The sequence below is a fragment of the Mytilus edulis genome, chromosome 14 (assembly GCF_963676685.1).
Source record: "Mytilus edulis chromosome 14, xbMytEdul2.2, whole genome shotgun sequence".
NCBI classification, from domain to species: domain Eukaryota; kingdom Metazoa; phylum Mollusca; class Bivalvia; order Mytilida; family Mytilidae; genus Mytilus; species Mytilus edulis.
The window spans coordinates 68,947,726-68,966,894 of NC_092357.1; the positions used below are offsets into that span (position 1 = coordinate 68,947,726).

The following is a 19,169-nucleotide window of genomic DNA, read 5'->3' on the forward strand; positions in this document are numbered from 1 at the left end:
AATTGGATATTGGGGAAAAAAGTAAAATCTCAAAAATACTGAACTCAGTGGAAAATCAAGATTCGCTCGTGTATGTAACAATGTTTTAGATTTTAATGAGAGAAATTTGTGTGTTACTGAAAAATTATTGCACAAGGGTTTTCTATATTTCAAACTTGTTAAAACATTTACTAAATTTTATCATCGGTATAAGGACATCATTCGTAAATATAACTCAACATGCAGACTTCTTATACGTTCTGGTATTACACATCCAATATTGTATGGAAATATTCTTTATAAAGCACAAAAATGTCAGTATTTACCTCAGAAGCTGACAAAACTTTTAAATAGACTTATTAAGAAGGGATATAGTTACGATACTGTTGTCAGGTCATTAAAGATTGCATATTTTGGCTTTAATATCAATTCACTTAAATAGGGTCTTTGAATCGGAACTGAACTCATTTATTTAAAAACCAGTTATTGGCATGACACGGGTTATGTTCCTCTCATATATGTTATGATGGTATGATACTAAAACCCTCACGGAAAGGATTGTGACTGCTATTCATATGATGAAGACATAACCTTTCAATTAGTTTAATTAAAGTCTGGAGCTGGCATGTCAGTTAACTTCTAGTAGTCTGATGTTATTTATGTATTATTGTCATTTTGTTTATTTTCTTTGGTTACATCTCTGACATCAGACTCGGACTTCTCTTGAACTGAATTTTAATGTGCGTATTGTTATGCGTTTACATTTCTGCATTAGCTAGAGTAAAGGGGGGGGGGTTGAGATCTCATCAACTTGTTAAACCCTGCCGCAATTTCTCGCTGCATTGAAGACCTGTTGGTTACCTTTTGCTGTTGTCTACTATATGGTCGGGTTGTCTCTTTGACACATTCCCTATTTCCATTCTCAATTTTAAAATATGGGTACTGCAGTCATCATCGTGTAACAATTTTAAAAGGAACAATTTAACAGAACACAAAAACATCTATCTACAAACACATTCATTAATACGCGTGTCTGACGTCAGAAAATTGTATACGTCACATATATTTGTCGTTCAATGTACATACAAACAATTTGAAAATTTCACATAGAAATGCTAGCATACAGGGTTAAAAAATCAAACGTAAGTAAGAATAAATTTCAGAAATAGACCGAGATTTAAAATAGGCCAAAAGTTATATAGAATTTATAATAATTCACAAATAGTTAATTCCACTACGCAATTGAATGATTTTGACGTTTGTAGTTCAACGTACTTTGTAATTCATAATAGAAATATATCATAATGACACAAAAAAGAACAATATCATACTGACGGGATCTTTTAAAGTACAGAGTCATGTCATAAGATCCAAAGAATTACAATAACATGAATAAGTTGTATATACAAAACACACCAACAAAAAATGAAAGACAATACAAACACATTGACGGGATGTATTAAGAGTTAGTCCCAAGTGGTTTTATGCTGTTGACTGTTACTGATACTAGTAGTTGAAATGTGTTACTTAGTGACCGTAAGTTGTCGGTCGACAGTTGGATATGCCTTATGGTTCTTAGTAGTTCATATGGCTATGTTGTGTAAGTATAAGGTGTTGGCTGTGTATTTACAGTAAGTATCTTCTGATTGTTGATATATAATATGATGACTGTCCTGTTTTATTGGTATCTGAAAGTTGTTGTTTATATCTTTACCATTACTATTGATTAATTATTATTCTTTAGATACCAATTTTTGTGGATTTCGTGGGTACAGGTAAACTACGAAATCAAATGTTCCACGAACGACAAATTCTAAATAGGTATGTATGCAGACCTCAGCAAAATCACGAAATGAAATATCCACAAACATCCAAGTTTTCTTTTATCCACGGAAATTGGAACCCACGAAAATAAATGAATCCACAGTATTCTAAATTTGATACCTGCATGACCTTATTGAAAATAGTTGATTGTGTTTTCTTAATTAACTACAAATAGTTGTTGGTTGTTCCTGATTGCTTTCAAATGTTTGATTAGTAATTATTAGCTATTGACTGTTTTTTGAAACTACTTATCTGTGTTGTGAGTATGACCTAATAATTAGTAGTAGTAGCACATGGTTGTTATAGGTCTTTGTGATTATTATGTACTTGGTTGGTGACAGTTGCTTTATGATTAGTTTCAAATATATGTTAGCTGTTGGACTACCTCATAGCTATAATGTTATTGATTGGTGATTCTTTTTTACATTTTTTTCATGTTAATTGCTGTAGGATCTTAACTTGCATAGAAGTTATCATCTGTTTGATTGGTGACTCTTTTTTTAAATCATTGTCAAATGCGTGTTGGCTGTTGTAGTGCTTGGTAGTTATCATGTAATTGATAGGGCACACTATCTTTATATTTACTTTCAAATAATTGTTGATTGTTTTTTGTTATCGATCATATGCTTGATTTGTAACGGTACATGTGTTATTTATGATGATATACGATTAAATTTATGCTATAAGTGTAGCATTAGTTGATGGCTATCGTATGTATTTTTGACATATACGTAAGGGGTGGATACTTTGTGGTTGTGTCTTTAAAGTAAGGGTTAAACGTGTTAAACTGATTATAAGTAGTGTCTGACTGTAAAATTTGTTTGAATTGTGACACGTTACAGCAGTACTAAGTTTTCATCATTTGAAATTTTTGACATTTGTCTTCACAGTGTGTTTAAGAATTCGTGTTGAGTTGCCTACTTACCGTCAAGTGTTTGGTTTGTGACTGTGTTTTAATAGGTGATGGTTTATTGTAAGTCTTAATAGTAAGTTTTAATTGATTTCTGAATGATGCCATATGCCCGACTGGTGACCTTTTAGTTTTTTGCTGTTTTCGCAATTAGTGTTTATGTAAAAGATGGTTGTTCAAGTCTGGGTGGTCGTCAATTATTCTATTTGGGATTGTGATTTTTTTTGGAGTGATGAAGGGGTTTGTTTCTTTCAAATTGGTGTCTGCATGGTTGCTGTTAATGCCTGATGACTGCCCTTAATTTCTGAATTTCAGTATATATATAAAGAAACGCTCTGGTCATAATTGAGTGTATTACAAGATTAAAATACAATGATAAACATAAATTATAATACAATCAGTAAAACAATTTACCATTTCAGTGAAATTTACAACAGCATTAACATATCAATGGCTATGTAGTCATTTGTTATTATACATATGTTTTTCTATATAACGAAATGAGTTTGATTTTTTAGGGGACTTTGTATCTTAATCCGTGTTGGTAAGTCGTTTGTCTTTAATGTCTGGTTGTAGTTTGTTGTATCTGTCTACTGTCATATGTTATAATGGTGAATTTGTATTTTATTATTTCTATTAAAAGTAGTGTGTTTTTAATGTTTGGATTTGGCAATTGTTATGTGTTTGTTTGGTGACTTTATGTTTATTTAAAATATTCTCGATGTCGTTAATGTAAATTGCTGTTAACATATTTGTAGTTTATCATGTAAGGTGTTTGTTTCTTGAGTATTTGATATATTGTTGATTATATCAGTAGAGGCTATATATTGGTTTCTGATTATTAAGTTATTCTGGTAGTTATTCATGCATTTGAATGCGTGGTATTTTAGTTTTAGTGTTTATATATCAGTATAGTATAGGGATTTGGTTTTTGTGGGACCTAGTTTATGTTATTTGAAATAGTGGCTATGTATTCGTATATAATTAGTATGGTTATATTTAGGTGTTAGACGGCGTATCAACAATCTTATTGGATAAATAGAAACGTTTTTCCGTAGTTTGTTTTGCCAAATGTTGTCCTTCTTCTATTTGGATTCAAGTTGTTAACTTAAAAATATAAATAAAAAACAAATCATCAAAATTGAATATAGACAAAAATTAAATTACATCAACAAATCCTATAAGTATTCAACATAGCTTTTCATTGACAAATTAACACTTAGTATATAATGTTAAATGTTACCTCATCTGTTTTATCCAATGGACTGATTCCTCCTTCCTCAATTAACCATTTGGTGACACGAAGATGTCCAAACGTAGCAGCCAAATGTAATGCTGTTGATCCGTTCTATAATATCAAAAATAAGTCTATTAATTTAAAGTGATGATCTAGACAATATTGCGTAATTAATATCAACAAAATGTTACAATGTTATTGACATCTGTAATATCAACATATGCATATCCTGTGCAACACTGGACACTATTGCGTAATTAATATCAACAAAATACACAAAATTTTTCAATGTTACTGACATCTGTAATATCAACATTTTCCTTAACTTTGCCACACTGGATAATATTGTGTAGTTAATTAAAAACAAGACACAAGTAAATCAGAAAAGAATGAGTGGTAAACACGTCGAAATCCAAACTTCCATCAGAAATGTCATGATACAAAACGAATTATTTTCTATGCCATAAAACATTGAAAAAGAACTACTTATATCAATGGATTAAGAAAGATATGTTTGATTACTATCAGCTGCCCATTATTATAAACGCACTTTGAAGCCTTTCTCAGTGCGAGTAACATGATATTCAATTGTATACAACTTTACAAATTGCGTTGTGTATTAAAGAAAGGCATCAATAGTATACCGCTGTTCGAAATTCATAAAATGATTGAGAGAAAACAAATCAGGGATACAAACTACCACTTAGGAAAACACATCAAATATAAGAGTAAATCAACGAAAATATAGAAAACTAAAGTGCAAAACCAAACGACAATGTAAAACACATATAAACAAACTATAAGATAAACCTGTCTGATTAAATTATTAAATATAAACAGTGATACAACCAAACAGGAGATATATATTTCGTTACCTTGGATTTGGCGAGTATATTACATCCAATGCTGGCCAGGTAACGGACAACATCCAGGTGACCTCTGGCGGCAGCTTCTATTAATGGTGTGTTTCCATACTGTAATATAATTATATAACATTCATCAACACTTGTGTCATGAACTGAACATCGTAAAATAAATATAGGTAAAATATATACATTGCATATCAAATGAAAAAGATGTAAAACTTGAATAAAAATCACCGGTCACACCAGTAAGTATATTCTTTATATAATTGTATAACAAATAATCAAAATGCTTTGTTGTGAGATGTCATAGTTAGTGCTAGTGATCAGATAAAGGAGAATAGAATATCCATGTGGCTGTTCTGTGCAGCATTATTAATTGACTAATAAGGAATATCGCCATTATGGTTGAATGAATTGAAGAAGTTACAACCAGTTGTATGTTAATATAGTATTAATGTATGGACTTTTTCATATTGGCTCTGTAACATGCCCGAGGTATTAATAATAGCCAAGGATGGTTGTATAGGCCCTGAGTAGTATGCATTCTGAGGATTGAACAATAGAAATGAAACAGTGATAATAATCGAAAGTCGTAACCAAAAAAGTCTGTGAAATATTTCCGTTTAAAGTCGTTACAAAACACTGCGCATCATTGAAACTTGTTTTTATGATATTAAGGTTTAAAAAAATATAAAAAAACTGTCACACTTATTTTAAGAAATAAACGACATTTTGATTTAATCGATGTCCTGTTTCATCTGTTCGTAATGCATGACTGTGATTTCGTAATGCACGGGTGTGATTAGGTAATGCATGACTGAGATTTCGTAATGACTGGCTGTAGCAATTTCTCCGTTCATAATGAGCAGTTGTCGAAATTTTACTTTTATAAAGCATGGGCATTTCTATACATATTGTAATAATGGTTACTAATTAGTAATATCACCATTATTGGGTTATGTATTGGAAAGGTTATCAGTGGTGTGCAAATATTGATACAGGGCTGGTAATAATCTGATATGAAAAATGACATGTTATGGTGATCTTTTTATCATATGCTTCAATGAGTATCAAAACATTATTTTTTAGGCAAGTATGCTGGAAACTCTGAAAAGTGCATTTAGTGTATCATTTATTTTTTTGCATTTTTTTTTCAATATATTCAATTTTCTGTTTCAGTATATTTTATGTTTGTTTCTGTAGACCTGCTTTATTATGTTATTACTGAACACGTAACATCGGAATTCCATGTGATAACGTTAAGGAAAGACATGTGATAATAATCAAAAGCATGTCAAATTTGTATCATAAAAAGTAAAATCACAGAAATACGGATCTAAGAGAAAAATCGGGAAGACCCTAATCACATGGCAACATCAAATGACAAAACACATCAAAAACGAATGAACAACAACTGTCAGCCATTAGCCCTCTAAACACCATTCCAGAAAATATGAAGTAAAAAAAACTCAAGTAAATTTAATGTTTTTTCATCATTTGGAGTGGAGTCATCGTCAACCTGCGAGAATTAGGAATATAACGGATAAATGCAAGGAGTCACAAATTAGGAATATTACCATTATTGGTGGATGAATTGAAGGAGTCATAAACAGTGTAATGTAAATTATGGATATCACCATTATTGTTGAATGCTAGAAAGAGTCATCATTAGTTGTATGTGAATTATGGATATCACCGTTATTGGTAAATGGATTGGAATAGTTATCACCAGCGGTATGTGAATAAGAGATATAAACATTTGTTGTTTGATGAATTGCGGGAGTCATTATTAGTGGTGTGGGAATTAGGAATATCACCATCATCAGTGGTGTTAAAAACAGTGTTATCACCATGTTTGTGTTAATAAATTAAAGGTGTAACAAATCATAAGCAGGATCTGCTTACCCTTCCGAAGCACATGAAATCACCCCGGTTTTTGATGGGGTTCGTGTTCCTGCTGTACCCCTATTTGTGACATTTTTACATATTGTGTCTGTTTGTTTTGTTCATACATTGTTGTGTTATACAAGTAAGTGGTTAAGATAGCTTTCAAACGAGGTTTAATATTTCATTTTCTACATAAGAAAATACTAGTACCAAGTCAGGAACATGACAGTTCTTATATATTCATTTGATGTGTTTGAGCTTTTGATTTTGCCATTAGATAAGGCCCTGTCCATTTAGATTTTTACTCGGAGTTCAATATTTTTATTTTATTTTACTTTTTATCTTCAGTAGAGTGTGAATAAGGGATATCATCATTACTAGTTGATCACTTGAATGTGTTATCATCAGTAGTGTAAATTTCAAGAGACAGAATTAGTGTTGTGTAAATTTATTTGGGTTTACTTTGAGTGTAAACTAATATATATAAACAAGTCTAAATTGAAAACTACGTTCAAACCTATGATTGCGTTGTATAAAAAACTCGATTTTTTGAAAGTGTGCATGTGAAACAAATTTCGTTGCAGAAGGGTCTAAATACAGCCCAAACAACATTTTCTAAAAGACCAAAAAAGTGAAAAAGTATATTTAAACAAAACGCACTTTACTAACAGGTCGATCAACTGATGTTCTTGAACCCTGCTGACTGCCATTGGCGATTGCCAACTAAAATTGATCACAAGATGTAACAAAATGGATCTTAATATCAATTTAAAACTAAACAGAAAACAATAAACTCGTGGCTAAGATGTTATGCCACAAACATAAGGTGTCAATATTTTTATGTACACAAGATCCGGATTTCGACAATAAATGTCTCTTCAGTGATGTAATGGATCGAAACGGTATTTGGAAGTCCATATGATATTCTCAGTTAAGAAAGACTCTTGAATTTCAAGAGTCAATATAGATGAACGGATCATATAAACCGGAGGGAAAATATGATGCAAGCCCAAATGAAAAAATATATACAAGTCTAAATTGAAAACTACGTTCAAACCTATGCCAAATAAAATTGATCACAAGATGTCGCAAAATGGATCTTAATATCAATTTAATACTAAACAGAAAACAATAAACTCGTTGCTAAGATGTTATGCCACAAACATAAGGTGTCAACAAGAACACACCCGTGATATCACGGGTCCGTGACTGAATTAAAGTATATAACTATGCGCAAGCCTTATTTTAGTATTAGTATTGTCATCTGATGAAGTCATGCCGATTATAAGATACAGTTTTTCTCTGCTTTCAAGTCTTTCTGTTTGAACCCGTCGAACTGAAACAATAATATTAATTATTTGGAAAACAAAAGGTCCTGGAATGGAGTATTTTTTAATCAACAGCATTGTCCTATATAAGTTATAAATAAAGTTGAATTCTTTGCTTCGCTGTTTTACGTCATGCCAATGATTTGGTCATGCCCACTAACAAATTGAAAACTGTACCTATACGCCTTATTTTTAGTCCAGATTTTTAGTATTCGTATTGTTATCTTAGAAAGTCTTACTGATTAAAATACTACAAAAGGTAACAATTTGACAATTTAGTAGTGTCAACCCTGTGGTTATGACCCGTGTATATGGCATATTAATCCTGAATACAACGTTTGGTGGTGCGCCTGTCAGATGCGGAACGTACAGATAAGGTAATAGGTAACAGGTGACTATACTATTGGTATCGGTAGCGGACTCGACCCGGAACTTCTTAATTATTGGCAATATTAATTACGTGGAAAACAAAAGGGCCTGGATTGGTGTAATTTTTAATCTACACCTTTGTACTATATTAGTTATATATAAAGTTGAATTCTGTGATTCGTCGTTTTTACGTGATGACGGCTGACAAATTGGACCTCGTAATTTTAGTATTATAGATATTTGTTTTGTACACCAGATCCAAACATATATATAGTAAACATACGTCTGTTTACTTGTGCTAGTACAAGAGCAGTTCACTTATAAATTGTACAGGACTTATCACAGAATACTTTTATTTTAGCTTTCATCGTTTTACATGTCAAAAGTCACTCCTAAGAATAATGATTTCAGACAGCACGTCTGCGTATGTTGCGGGATCAAAAGAAAGTGGGCATTCAACAAAATCATCACAGAGAAGCTTAACTCTTATGGAACAACTTGATTTACCCGAAAAGAGCACCTTGGTTCTGAGAATTGTGGGACAGATTATTAGGATATACGTTTAATCGGATCCAACGGACGACGAACCCCTCCAACCGTCACTTTCATTATATGGAACACGATTCAGAACGCTATTGTATAACGGACTTCAAGATTGTAGTTTACAACCAGGAACCAAAGTAACAACGCATGAATCCGAGACTAGACAATCGAAGTTTAAAAACTTCTTAAAAGTTGGAAACAGGAATAATTAACTTCACTAAGGGAACATTAACAATCAACTGGTCGAAACACACAGAAGATTAATGTCAGAGATGTAGTTCAGATTCATGACGAGGTATCAAGAATAAATTAGACTTAAACTTATGTCATAAAGTGGACAAAGTTATGTTATACGTATAACTTAAGGTTGTCATTATCAGTGGTAAATTTTTGGAATAACACCGATACGGATGGATGAATTGAAGGCGTCATCATAGTAACTATGTGAATAAGGGATATCAGCATTATTTGTTGATGAATTGAAGGTATCATTATCAGTGGTGAGTTTAGCTGGGATAACACAATTATATATGGATGAAAGGAAGGAGCCGAAAGTTGTGGAAAATGTAGGGATATCACTTTTATTGGTAGATGATTTGAAGGAGTCATTAGCTGTCACCAAAATTGGCTGAAGAATTGAATAAGTCATCATAAGTTGTTTGAGAATAAGGGATATCACCATTATTGATGGATGGAATATATTATTATCATTGGTGTGTAAAATAAGGATATCATCATTATTGTTGGATCAATTGAGGAAATCATCATCAACCTGAGGAAATAATGAATATCAGCATTATTTGTAAGGGAATGCAAGGAGTCATCATCAGTGGTGTGTGAAGTAGGAAAACTACCATTGTTGATAAATGTATCGAAAGGAGTCATTATCATTGGTGTGTGATTTGGAGATATCACCATTACTGGTTGCTAAATCAAATATGTCATCATCTGTAGTGTTTGAAGCATTGATATTCCCATCTTGTATGAGAATTGAGGATACAACCATTACATTTGAATGAGTTGAAGGAATTATTATCTGTGGTGTGTGAATTAGAGTTGCCACCATAATTGGTGGATAATTGAATGAGTCATCATAGAGTAAGTCATAATTTTGAATATCATCACACTAGTAGCACGATTTCAGTCTGAAACGGTCATTTTGGTCTGATCGTATCTTAATTGACTGGATTTACCGCTAGAGGAAAACGTCAAGATTTGTCAGTTCGTTAAGTCTCCATTCGGATCGATAGTCTCATTAGGTAAATTAGTCCCGTTAAGGCATGTCAAGATATTTAAGACTGTATCTTCTAGCGAGCTGTTTAGATCCGTTAAGACCGTGTCAGACCAAAACAGACCATGGATACAAACTGAGGTCAAGATGTTGTCAGACCGTGTCCAGTCGTGTTCAGATTTTAATAATTTGGACACAAAACGAGTGAAACTTTCCCATTATTTATCAGGGGTTGCTCCCCTTTCAAGAATAAAATAAAACTGTGAAAGAAGACGATTTTTTAACTGAAAGTCTACCACGTCCCCTTAATCATGTTATTTAAATAAAACAAATATTCAATTTGAATTCTAACTTCTTCCTATTTAATTAATTAACACTGTTTTATAATTATATAAATAAAAAAAGTAGCTCAAAGTCATACTGCTGCACAAATCGCCGCGAATTGACTAAAAAAAATCAACAGATTGCCGAAATAATATTTGATTATTGAATATAAGCACCTGAACCTTTATATTTAATGGTTTACAAGTGATTGCTATACGTTTTATATGCAATTACAGACTGCCGTACGTGGTGAAGAATTTGTCATTCATTTTTACACCCTTATTTAATAATAACGGATGTCGGCCGTGAACACTTGAAAACGTGATCTTAATATGTTAAATTAAATTTAAGATGTAACTATTTTTAAATATTGTAAATGAATGCATTATCATTTATCTTTTTATGTTACCTATATAAATTGCATTTGAGTAAATTTGAGGCAGGGAAAAAAATATATAAATATAACTCTGTCTTTTATCGTTTTCCGTTTATTGTCATGACATTGTCCGTTAACTTTATTTTTGCCAGACTCATGCGTTTGACTTTCCATCTTTATTTTTTAATGTGTCTATAATTCGAGGGCCTTTTGTAAAAAAAACTACATACCAGAAGCCTTCGTTAAAAAATAAAGTTTGAATATTGTAGCAGAAAAAGGCTTATAAATTCATTCAAATTAATATTTGAAATAGGATAAATAATCAAGAAAATGTTTATAAATACGTCAGACACTGTACTTAAAGTACATTTAAAGACCAGGTTACATATATATTACATGCATACAGCATAATAAAGCTGGTTTAATTTGAATGACTATCCATTAGGGACATTTTTCGACGATAATTAATCAAATCTGACAAGTTTAATTAAAAACGGAAAATAATTCTTCGCCCGTAAACGATTTAACGTTACCGTACCCTCTTTATTTTTGTTGCATTCATGTCGCATGTGTGTCGGCAGTGTCAGCGCTTCTAATAGCTAACTTATTTTACACAAAATCGTTGACATGGTAGAAGGAAACTATAGTACAATATAAGCTGAGCTGGAAATTGCAATTGGTGAGTAGAAATGAATATTTTAATACATGTCTATCAGAATAATCATTGATCATGGATCATCACCCAAGAGTTTGAAGGAAAAATGTTCACATTTGTTAAATTTGTGCATACAGGTATGAATCGACGTTCCAATACTCCACACTCTTGGATAGTAGCCTGTTCAAAGGCAAAGTAAGAATTTGGGCTTGTTAAAAAATTGTTCCTGTGATTGGACCCCCCCCCCCCTTTTTCATGTTTTTTGAAAGATCAATGCATGATTTAAAAAGTTACATATAAACAAGTATGGTTTAAACCCCCTTTTAAAAATGGCTGGATCCACCCCTGTTTATTGCCTAACATGCATTGACATGTGGGGTATTCACAATGGTATGGTTGTGCGGGATGGCCTATAGGCTATAAAACAGTTACAAGACCTAAACCCCTGATCGAGTAATCCTACATATTGTATGTTAATGTATTGATAACTGTCACGTCCTAAATTTGCATGAAATATTGGTCACTTTTTTTTATTAACCAATAACCAACCAATCTTCACATGTTACGATGTAGTCCGAGACAAGCTTGTCTGGCAAAACAGCCGTTTGGACATCAGAGTAATCTCGGACTAGTTACGTTTGGACGTCAGAGTAATCTCGGACTAGTTACGACGATGATATACCTATTTATATAGCCACTGGTGGGTGATGTACAATAATTATAATTTGTCACATATGTGTTATGAATACCTTCAACATGTTCAAGGCTTGGGTTTGTATATATGCAATAACCTCAAAATTGCCCGGGGCAAAAAAAAGAGTATATTGATATTGTGCCCTGACATGCCTGATTCCAAATGATGAGACGGCATTGCGTCCTTAACAACAATTTTTAACACTTTTCATCTTTTGTGATAAGAAATTTAAGATTTTACCGGGTATGATTCATTATTTTGTTATAAATGATTTGTTATGCTCTTAATTTTGTAGAACTTAAATATATGTTATAACAAGAAAAAGAAATTATGTTGAAATTTTTATTTTTATCTTTTGTATATTATTCACTGTCATGACTGTCATGACTAAATAAAAATTAGATCCCACGCATGCGCGGCATAGTTAAATAAGTGCCCGACACGTTATCATCAGTATGTTGATGGATTATAAAGAAGAAGAAGAAGAATCTTATAAATACTATTTGCTTTGTCACCATGTCACGTTGGTAGTAATATTCAACAAATTCTATTTTAAAATAAAAAAGTATTATAAATTGATCACAACAAGTATAGTGCTATAGCCTCTATTAGACAGTAACCCTTCAATGAAGTATACACCTACAATGTAAGAAAACATTGATGTAGAAAGAGAGAACATTTTGTTTTAGAAATAGAACCTCAAAAAAGGGTTTTATTCTTCTTCTCATAAGGGACTTATCAATTAAATTGTATAAGTCATAAATTCATTTCTTTACATCATTAAACTTTGTTGTCAAGCAACTTATGATTGCTAGTTTTTCTTGTAGATAAATACAAGTTTATATATAATAAATACTTTATTCTTAATGTATATTTTTTTTGTAGATAAGATATCACATTGGTTTGAGCATGATTCCAAGCCAGATTATGAAGCGGCATATATCATGTATATCATGTATTTCAATGTATATATAGGAAATATATAGTGTCACTAAGTTACTCTCATATGGTACCTCATTTGTACCTGTAGCTATAAATTGTGAAATGGTGGATTCATTCATAATTTTGTGTTACTTATTGGTTTGGAAATAACGTTGATAGAGCTAACAGCATTATGTCATGATGTACAGTTGATGGGATGATCTGATTGGACAAAAAGAGAATTGTGAATTGAACAAATAGCAAACTTACAATTCATAGAAAAAATGTAGGAAATACAATGTACTACATTACTTGGTGACAGAGCATACCTTTGATATATATATATATATATATATATTTGAAATAAGTAATATTAACAATTTGAAATAAAGAGAATTTAAAGTTTTCTAGGAATATTAGTAGTGCATCATATCTTAATTCCATGATTATCTTGGATAGTTATATCATTAAGAATAGAAAATTGGAATAATGGAAATTTCTAGTTTCAGTGAATATATATCAATCATTGTCAATACTAAAAGTGCAGCATCATGATCATACATCATCTGATTCACCTTGGATAATTATTCATTTGAAATAAGAATTTGGATATAATAAGAGTTTCTATGCTGCCATTGCTATTGTTGGCTACATGTACCACCAGGAAGTGTTAAACCTCCTTTACTTTCCATGAGGGTCTGTCACGGTCCATCACTATTGGTTAGTGTCATATATACAAAATGTATGCATGATGATGGAAGTTTTTACCAACCTAGACAAGCTTTACAGCCCTGGCATGGTTGTTGGTTAGAGTCGAATGACAGCTTGCTGTATAGTTATAATAGTCTGAATGTATCTACATGTATTTTAATAATCTTCTAAATTACTGTTCATTCTGAAACTGGCATTTTATAATAGTAGTCAAACATATTAAACAATACATGTACTTCAAAGTATCATTTTATTTTGTCTCGCCTTACACAAAAGTCATGAAAGTTGGTTGTATACAAGAAATTTGTATTACAGTCTTGGGGTGATGATGTAAGCTATTTTATAGAGCTTTACATTTTAAAAGCTAAAAGAGCTGGATGTTTCTTGTCTTGTATTCAGATGCTAGTAGCTAATTAATATGTTATGATGTTTCAGTTTGCCATTATATGTACATTGCACCTGACCCCATTTTCATGGTTCAATGACTGCATGTAAAATATACTGTTACTTAATCAATGAAATGCTCTCTTATACTGTATATATTTTATATATGTAATTGGATACATTTTATTGTATATGAGTATCTTGAAAGATCTACTTGTCTATCAGGTTGGGTTGACCTGACCTTGACCTTCATGGATAATTTAAGTGATTAATAAAATTGAGAATGGAAATGGGGAATGTGTCAAAGAGACAACAACCCGACCAAATAAAAAACAACAGCAGAGGGTCACCAACAGGTCTTCAATGTAGCGAGAAATTCCCGCACCCGGAGGCGTCCTTCAGCTGGCCCCTTAACAAATATATACTAGTCCAGTGATAATGAACGCCATACTAATTTCCAAATTGTACACAAGAAACTAAAATTAAAATAATACAAGACCAACAAAGGCCAGAGGCTCCTGACTTGGGACAGGCGCAAAAATGCGGCGGGGTTAAACATGTTTGTGAGATCTCAACCCTTATTTCAGTTTGATACAATGTTAACATGGTTAGGTTTGTTTCTCAGTTTATACTTCCTTATAAAATTGACACTGGAAATGGGGAATGTGCCAAAAAAGACAACAACCCAACTTCAGAGCAGACAATAGCCGAAGGTCATCAATGTTTCTCATAAGCTATAAGCTACATTGTACATGTATAGGATCACTACTTTTGGCATAGTTATGGAATAAATGTAAGTTGTACATGTTTGACATTTTTGAATGGCTTATTTCATCTGACAATGACACCATTTTCATGGTTTTTATGTTTAGTCTTTTTCTCTGTTTCTATGGTTACTATAAACGTTTAACCATAAATTTGGGGTATGGAAGAACTGTGAAATTCAAAAATTCATGTACATTTTGTAATTCATGAAATTATCTGTCATATATCTTAATGTAAAGTTTATGTGATACTTATAGACTAGTAAAATCTTCTTATTACAGAATTTCAATAAAAAGATCATGAATAAGGCCACATTTAAAAGAATGTCTGTTTCCCATCCCAGGGGGCTTATTTTTTACCTGGGTCTGGGGAGGGGAAACAAACAATTTTTATTTTGGCCTAAGGAGATATGGTGAGACGAGTATCAACCATTTAAATCATGTAGCATGTGTAGACCAAGTGATTTACTTGTTAGTCACTATATAATAGGTCACTGCACACCCTTCAACAATGACCAAAAACTAAAACTTTATAATGAGCACCCTATAAAAGGTTCAGCCTGTAATGAGGCATCTGACACAGTTAATGTAAAATATTCAGACGAGAAACCCAACAGTGATGACAATTTGATTTATTATACCATACCCTCCCCCCACCCTTGAAGTTAAATGTCTAATCCCTTGGTGTACTGATATGAATAGTATTTTACTGGAAATGTTTCGGAAAATAGATATTGATGCTAACGTAAATATTTTATCCAATAAAAAGACAGGAAATAAGTCGGTGAACCAAAAAGTTCAAATCTAATTGAAAATTAAAGTGCCCATGAACTCACTGATCATGCATGAGTGATTCTATTCATAAAAAGTGTCCGTGTAACAATTAAAAAGAGTCTGTGTATCATCGAAAAAGAGTCTGTGTAACACCCCTTAATGTACTGTTTTTCTATAGCTCTGCAGGGGTAGGGTCAAAGTCGTTCAAAGGTCACTGTACGGCCTTTAACAATGAGCAAAATCCATACAGCATTCTAGTACGGCATACGTTTTACCTCAGCGAACTCTCTGTCTTGGTGATGTATCAATCATTTGCTTCAGGTTGATCCATTTCGCATCTCGTCATGAATATGCGTGACATATTTGCCACTGGACATTAAGGGAGCAATAAATTTATCAGTTTCATTTAGTGATGCATGATAATTATATATAGTTCTCAAATGATAATTGTCTAAAACTGTTTCCATTTTTGTGTATTTTATTTTTTAGCGTAAATTTTAGAATTTCTTTCCGAATCTTTCTCTTTGCATTTATTTGTTTGTAAACATTTAATAAAGTAGTCCATGTCAGGGGTTAGATTGTATACAGCCAATCTAGGACAAGGGCAGTAGAACAGAAAACAGTCTCCATTGTATACATACATATGCATTTATGTTGAAGCGTAAAACAACGACATGTAGTTGAGCTCGTTTTGGTGAATCAATTACTGTCAAATTTTTATATATATATATCTGGTAAAGTTGTCATAAAAGCAAACACGGACGAAAAAGTTGGCAACAATTTATAATAAGACTAAACTTATTTTGGCCGTTTCGTTTCTTCTAAAGTGTTAAATTCAACCATGCGACTGGCTTACTTGGAGATTCAGGTGACCTTTTTCGTTTTTTAGAAATTTCAATCAAAGTTCGTATATCCCTTCAACGATTTATTCAATTTTTTTTAACGTATAGATAGCGCGAAACTCTCACTACACCATGCATAGACTTTTTTTTCGACCAAATGCGGCTGCTTATTTATACAACCGAACAACCAAACGTCCGCACCCAATTTTAGCAAAGATATACTGTCGAACGGGAGATGTGAATATTTCTATACCCAATCCATCATTTGGTTTTGAAAACAATTTAAAGGTATACATTAATACGACATCAACCCAACGACACATATCAATCAAAACATTAAGAGTCAACACACAGATTTTTGTTATAGAAAGAAACCTATACAGAATAAAAAGCCTAAACCGCAACAAGACTAAATAATACGGGAGCAGTGATTTTTTTTAGACAAAAATGCAAGTGTTCCGTAGAAATATTTCACGTACCATTTTTTTTTTTATTTCGATCGTTGAAAATTATAGCAGGTGTGATATAAATCAGAAGATTTAGGACAAAACTATAATATGGAAATATAATATGAAAATTAAGCCTGCTTTGTACTAGACCGACACACTGAGATGGATTTTTAACGTGTAAGTTCACAAGCTAACAGTTCGAAAGAAAGAAAAAAACTCTTTGTTAGACCCGTTTGGGATTCGGACTAAAGTCCTCTCGCTGTCGAGGTGAACTTATTCTCACGAGACCAACCAGGAGAGAGGTCGCATAGTCATACCAAAAACTCGAGCATAATAAACAATACAGTTTAACAGAATTATCACCGCTACTAATGCGATTTTAAAGTCATGATCTTATCTAAATTAGATACCGTTATGTGATGTTGGTATCTACACGTATGAATAGAGATGGCCGACATCAGAGTAGATTGAGAGGACCATCGCTCTCTGCAAATTGAAAACTCTTCCTCAATGATGTTAGTAGTCCCATTGTAGCGAGCTGTTGCAAGGCTAAATTTCTATCCTTATTAAATCTTCTCTCATTATTCAGTGGTATTTCAAGTTTACTTTTAATCTTATTGTCGAACGACTATTTGAAGTGCTTCTCGTTATGAACACGAATGAAATATTTGCCACTGGAGGTGACTGAGGCAAACAACAATGAATCACCATCACTAAAATATAAGTATTTGTTCTCACAAAATACTTTGTAATTAATTAGAAGAATGATGACAATTTCTCATCTATTCACGTTTTGATCGAGCCGCTTCAACCTCAAATCTTGCTGCAATTGTTTTACATTTAGGCTACTAGTATTAAATACTATTGTATTCATTGAAGTTTACATGCGTAGTTTTTTTTATTCAAAAGAATAAATTAATATTTATAAATAAATTGGACTGAACAAACAACACCAATTACACGGTGGGTATGGTTGTCCTGCGAGAGAACGTACTGTGCTGGTGATTTGGTCCTGACGGGTGCTGGTGGGTCCTGATTCTGTGCTGGTAGGTTTGTTTACATTGTATCAGAACGGCAATAAAACGACTGCTTTGTTGCTTAATTTTTCTCTGATGTGTCATAAGTACCATGCAAAGTATATTACAACAATATTATATTGCAAAAGTCGTGCAAGTTCGTTAAACGGAATTGTCCTGACGCTGTGCTGGTGATAAGAAAAACGGTCCTGGTTCTGTGCTCCTATGTCCTGGTTCTGTGCTTTTATATTTTAGTTAAAAGTGGCATATATTCAAGAGCATTGATGCTGTACTGTTGTTGGCTAATTAGCTGTTGTCTGCTTTCTTGAAATTGACATTGTTGTGAATCTGTTTACTGTTATTATGAGAGAAAAAATACCCCTATTTAAAAAAAAAAAAAATGAAATTAACTGTAACCTTATTTATTGGCCTGTTAATGGAACCCTTCTTGCCCCCTTTTAAGATAAGAAAATATGTTTACGATTTTCGGGATTACGATCATTTTGCAAGATCACCAAAATACGTTGTAATTTATACAATACTTAATATAATGTAGATGATGTGGTATGTTTGTTGTCAATGGACAAATTTCCATAAGAAACCAAAGGAAGTATGTGTTAACAACCATACGTCATCGTACGACCTTCAACAATTTGTGTCAAATATGACCAACTTCTTATCCAAAATCACCAGCACCGTATCAGGACCCACCAGCACAGTATCAGGACATGCATAAATTGAGAAAATGCTAAATTTTAAGAAATTGCAATGTTTTTTCACAAAATTGTTTTGTCGTGTGGATTGCGGTATAGAAAGCGGACTCTATGAGCATGTTTGTTTTATTTTTTCAGTTCGAGATTTTCTGAAAATGAGCATTTTTGTGTTACGCTTACTGAAACAGTTTAGAGGGTCAATTTTTTAATGGTTTATATATGAACCCATAAGAAACGAAATTGAAAAATCTCAACGGTTTTCTTACATTTTTTATGAGTGAAAACGTCAAAAATCATCATTTTCGTCTTTGTTTACATTTTTTCATTGATCACCAGCACCCGTCAGGACCGAATCACCAGCACAGTACGTTC

At 32.6% G+C, this 19,169-nt stretch overlaps 1 protein-coding gene and 1 long non-coding RNA gene across 2 annotated transcripts in view; one reads left to right on the forward strand and one right to left on the reverse strand.

Annotated features, from left to right (window-relative positions):
* The window catches only part of LOC139504427 (uncharacterized), a 39,325-nt gene extending 32,869 nt beyond the window's left edge, over window positions 1-6,456 (reverse strand). Inside the window, exons 1-3 of the mRNA XM_071294511.1 lie at window positions 6,394-6,456; window positions 4,826-4,924; window positions 3,957-4,061 (exon numbers count right to left, since the gene is read on the reverse strand). Coding sequence (XP_071150612.1) covers window positions 3,957-4,061; window positions 4,826-4,924; window positions 6,394-6,456 — 267 coding nt within the window. The remainder of the gene's footprint in view (window positions 1-3,956; window positions 4,062-4,825; window positions 4,925-6,393) is intronic.
* A 4,720-nt stretch (window positions 6,457-11,176) lies between these two features.
* LOC139502747 (uncharacterized) lies at window positions 11,177-14,097 on the forward strand. The gene is made up of 2 exons (XR_011658924.1): window positions 11,177-11,553; window positions 13,109-14,097. It is a non-coding gene; the product is annotated as an uncharacterized lncRNA (long non-coding RNA).
* Window positions 14,098-19,169: the final 5,072 nt, after the last annotated feature.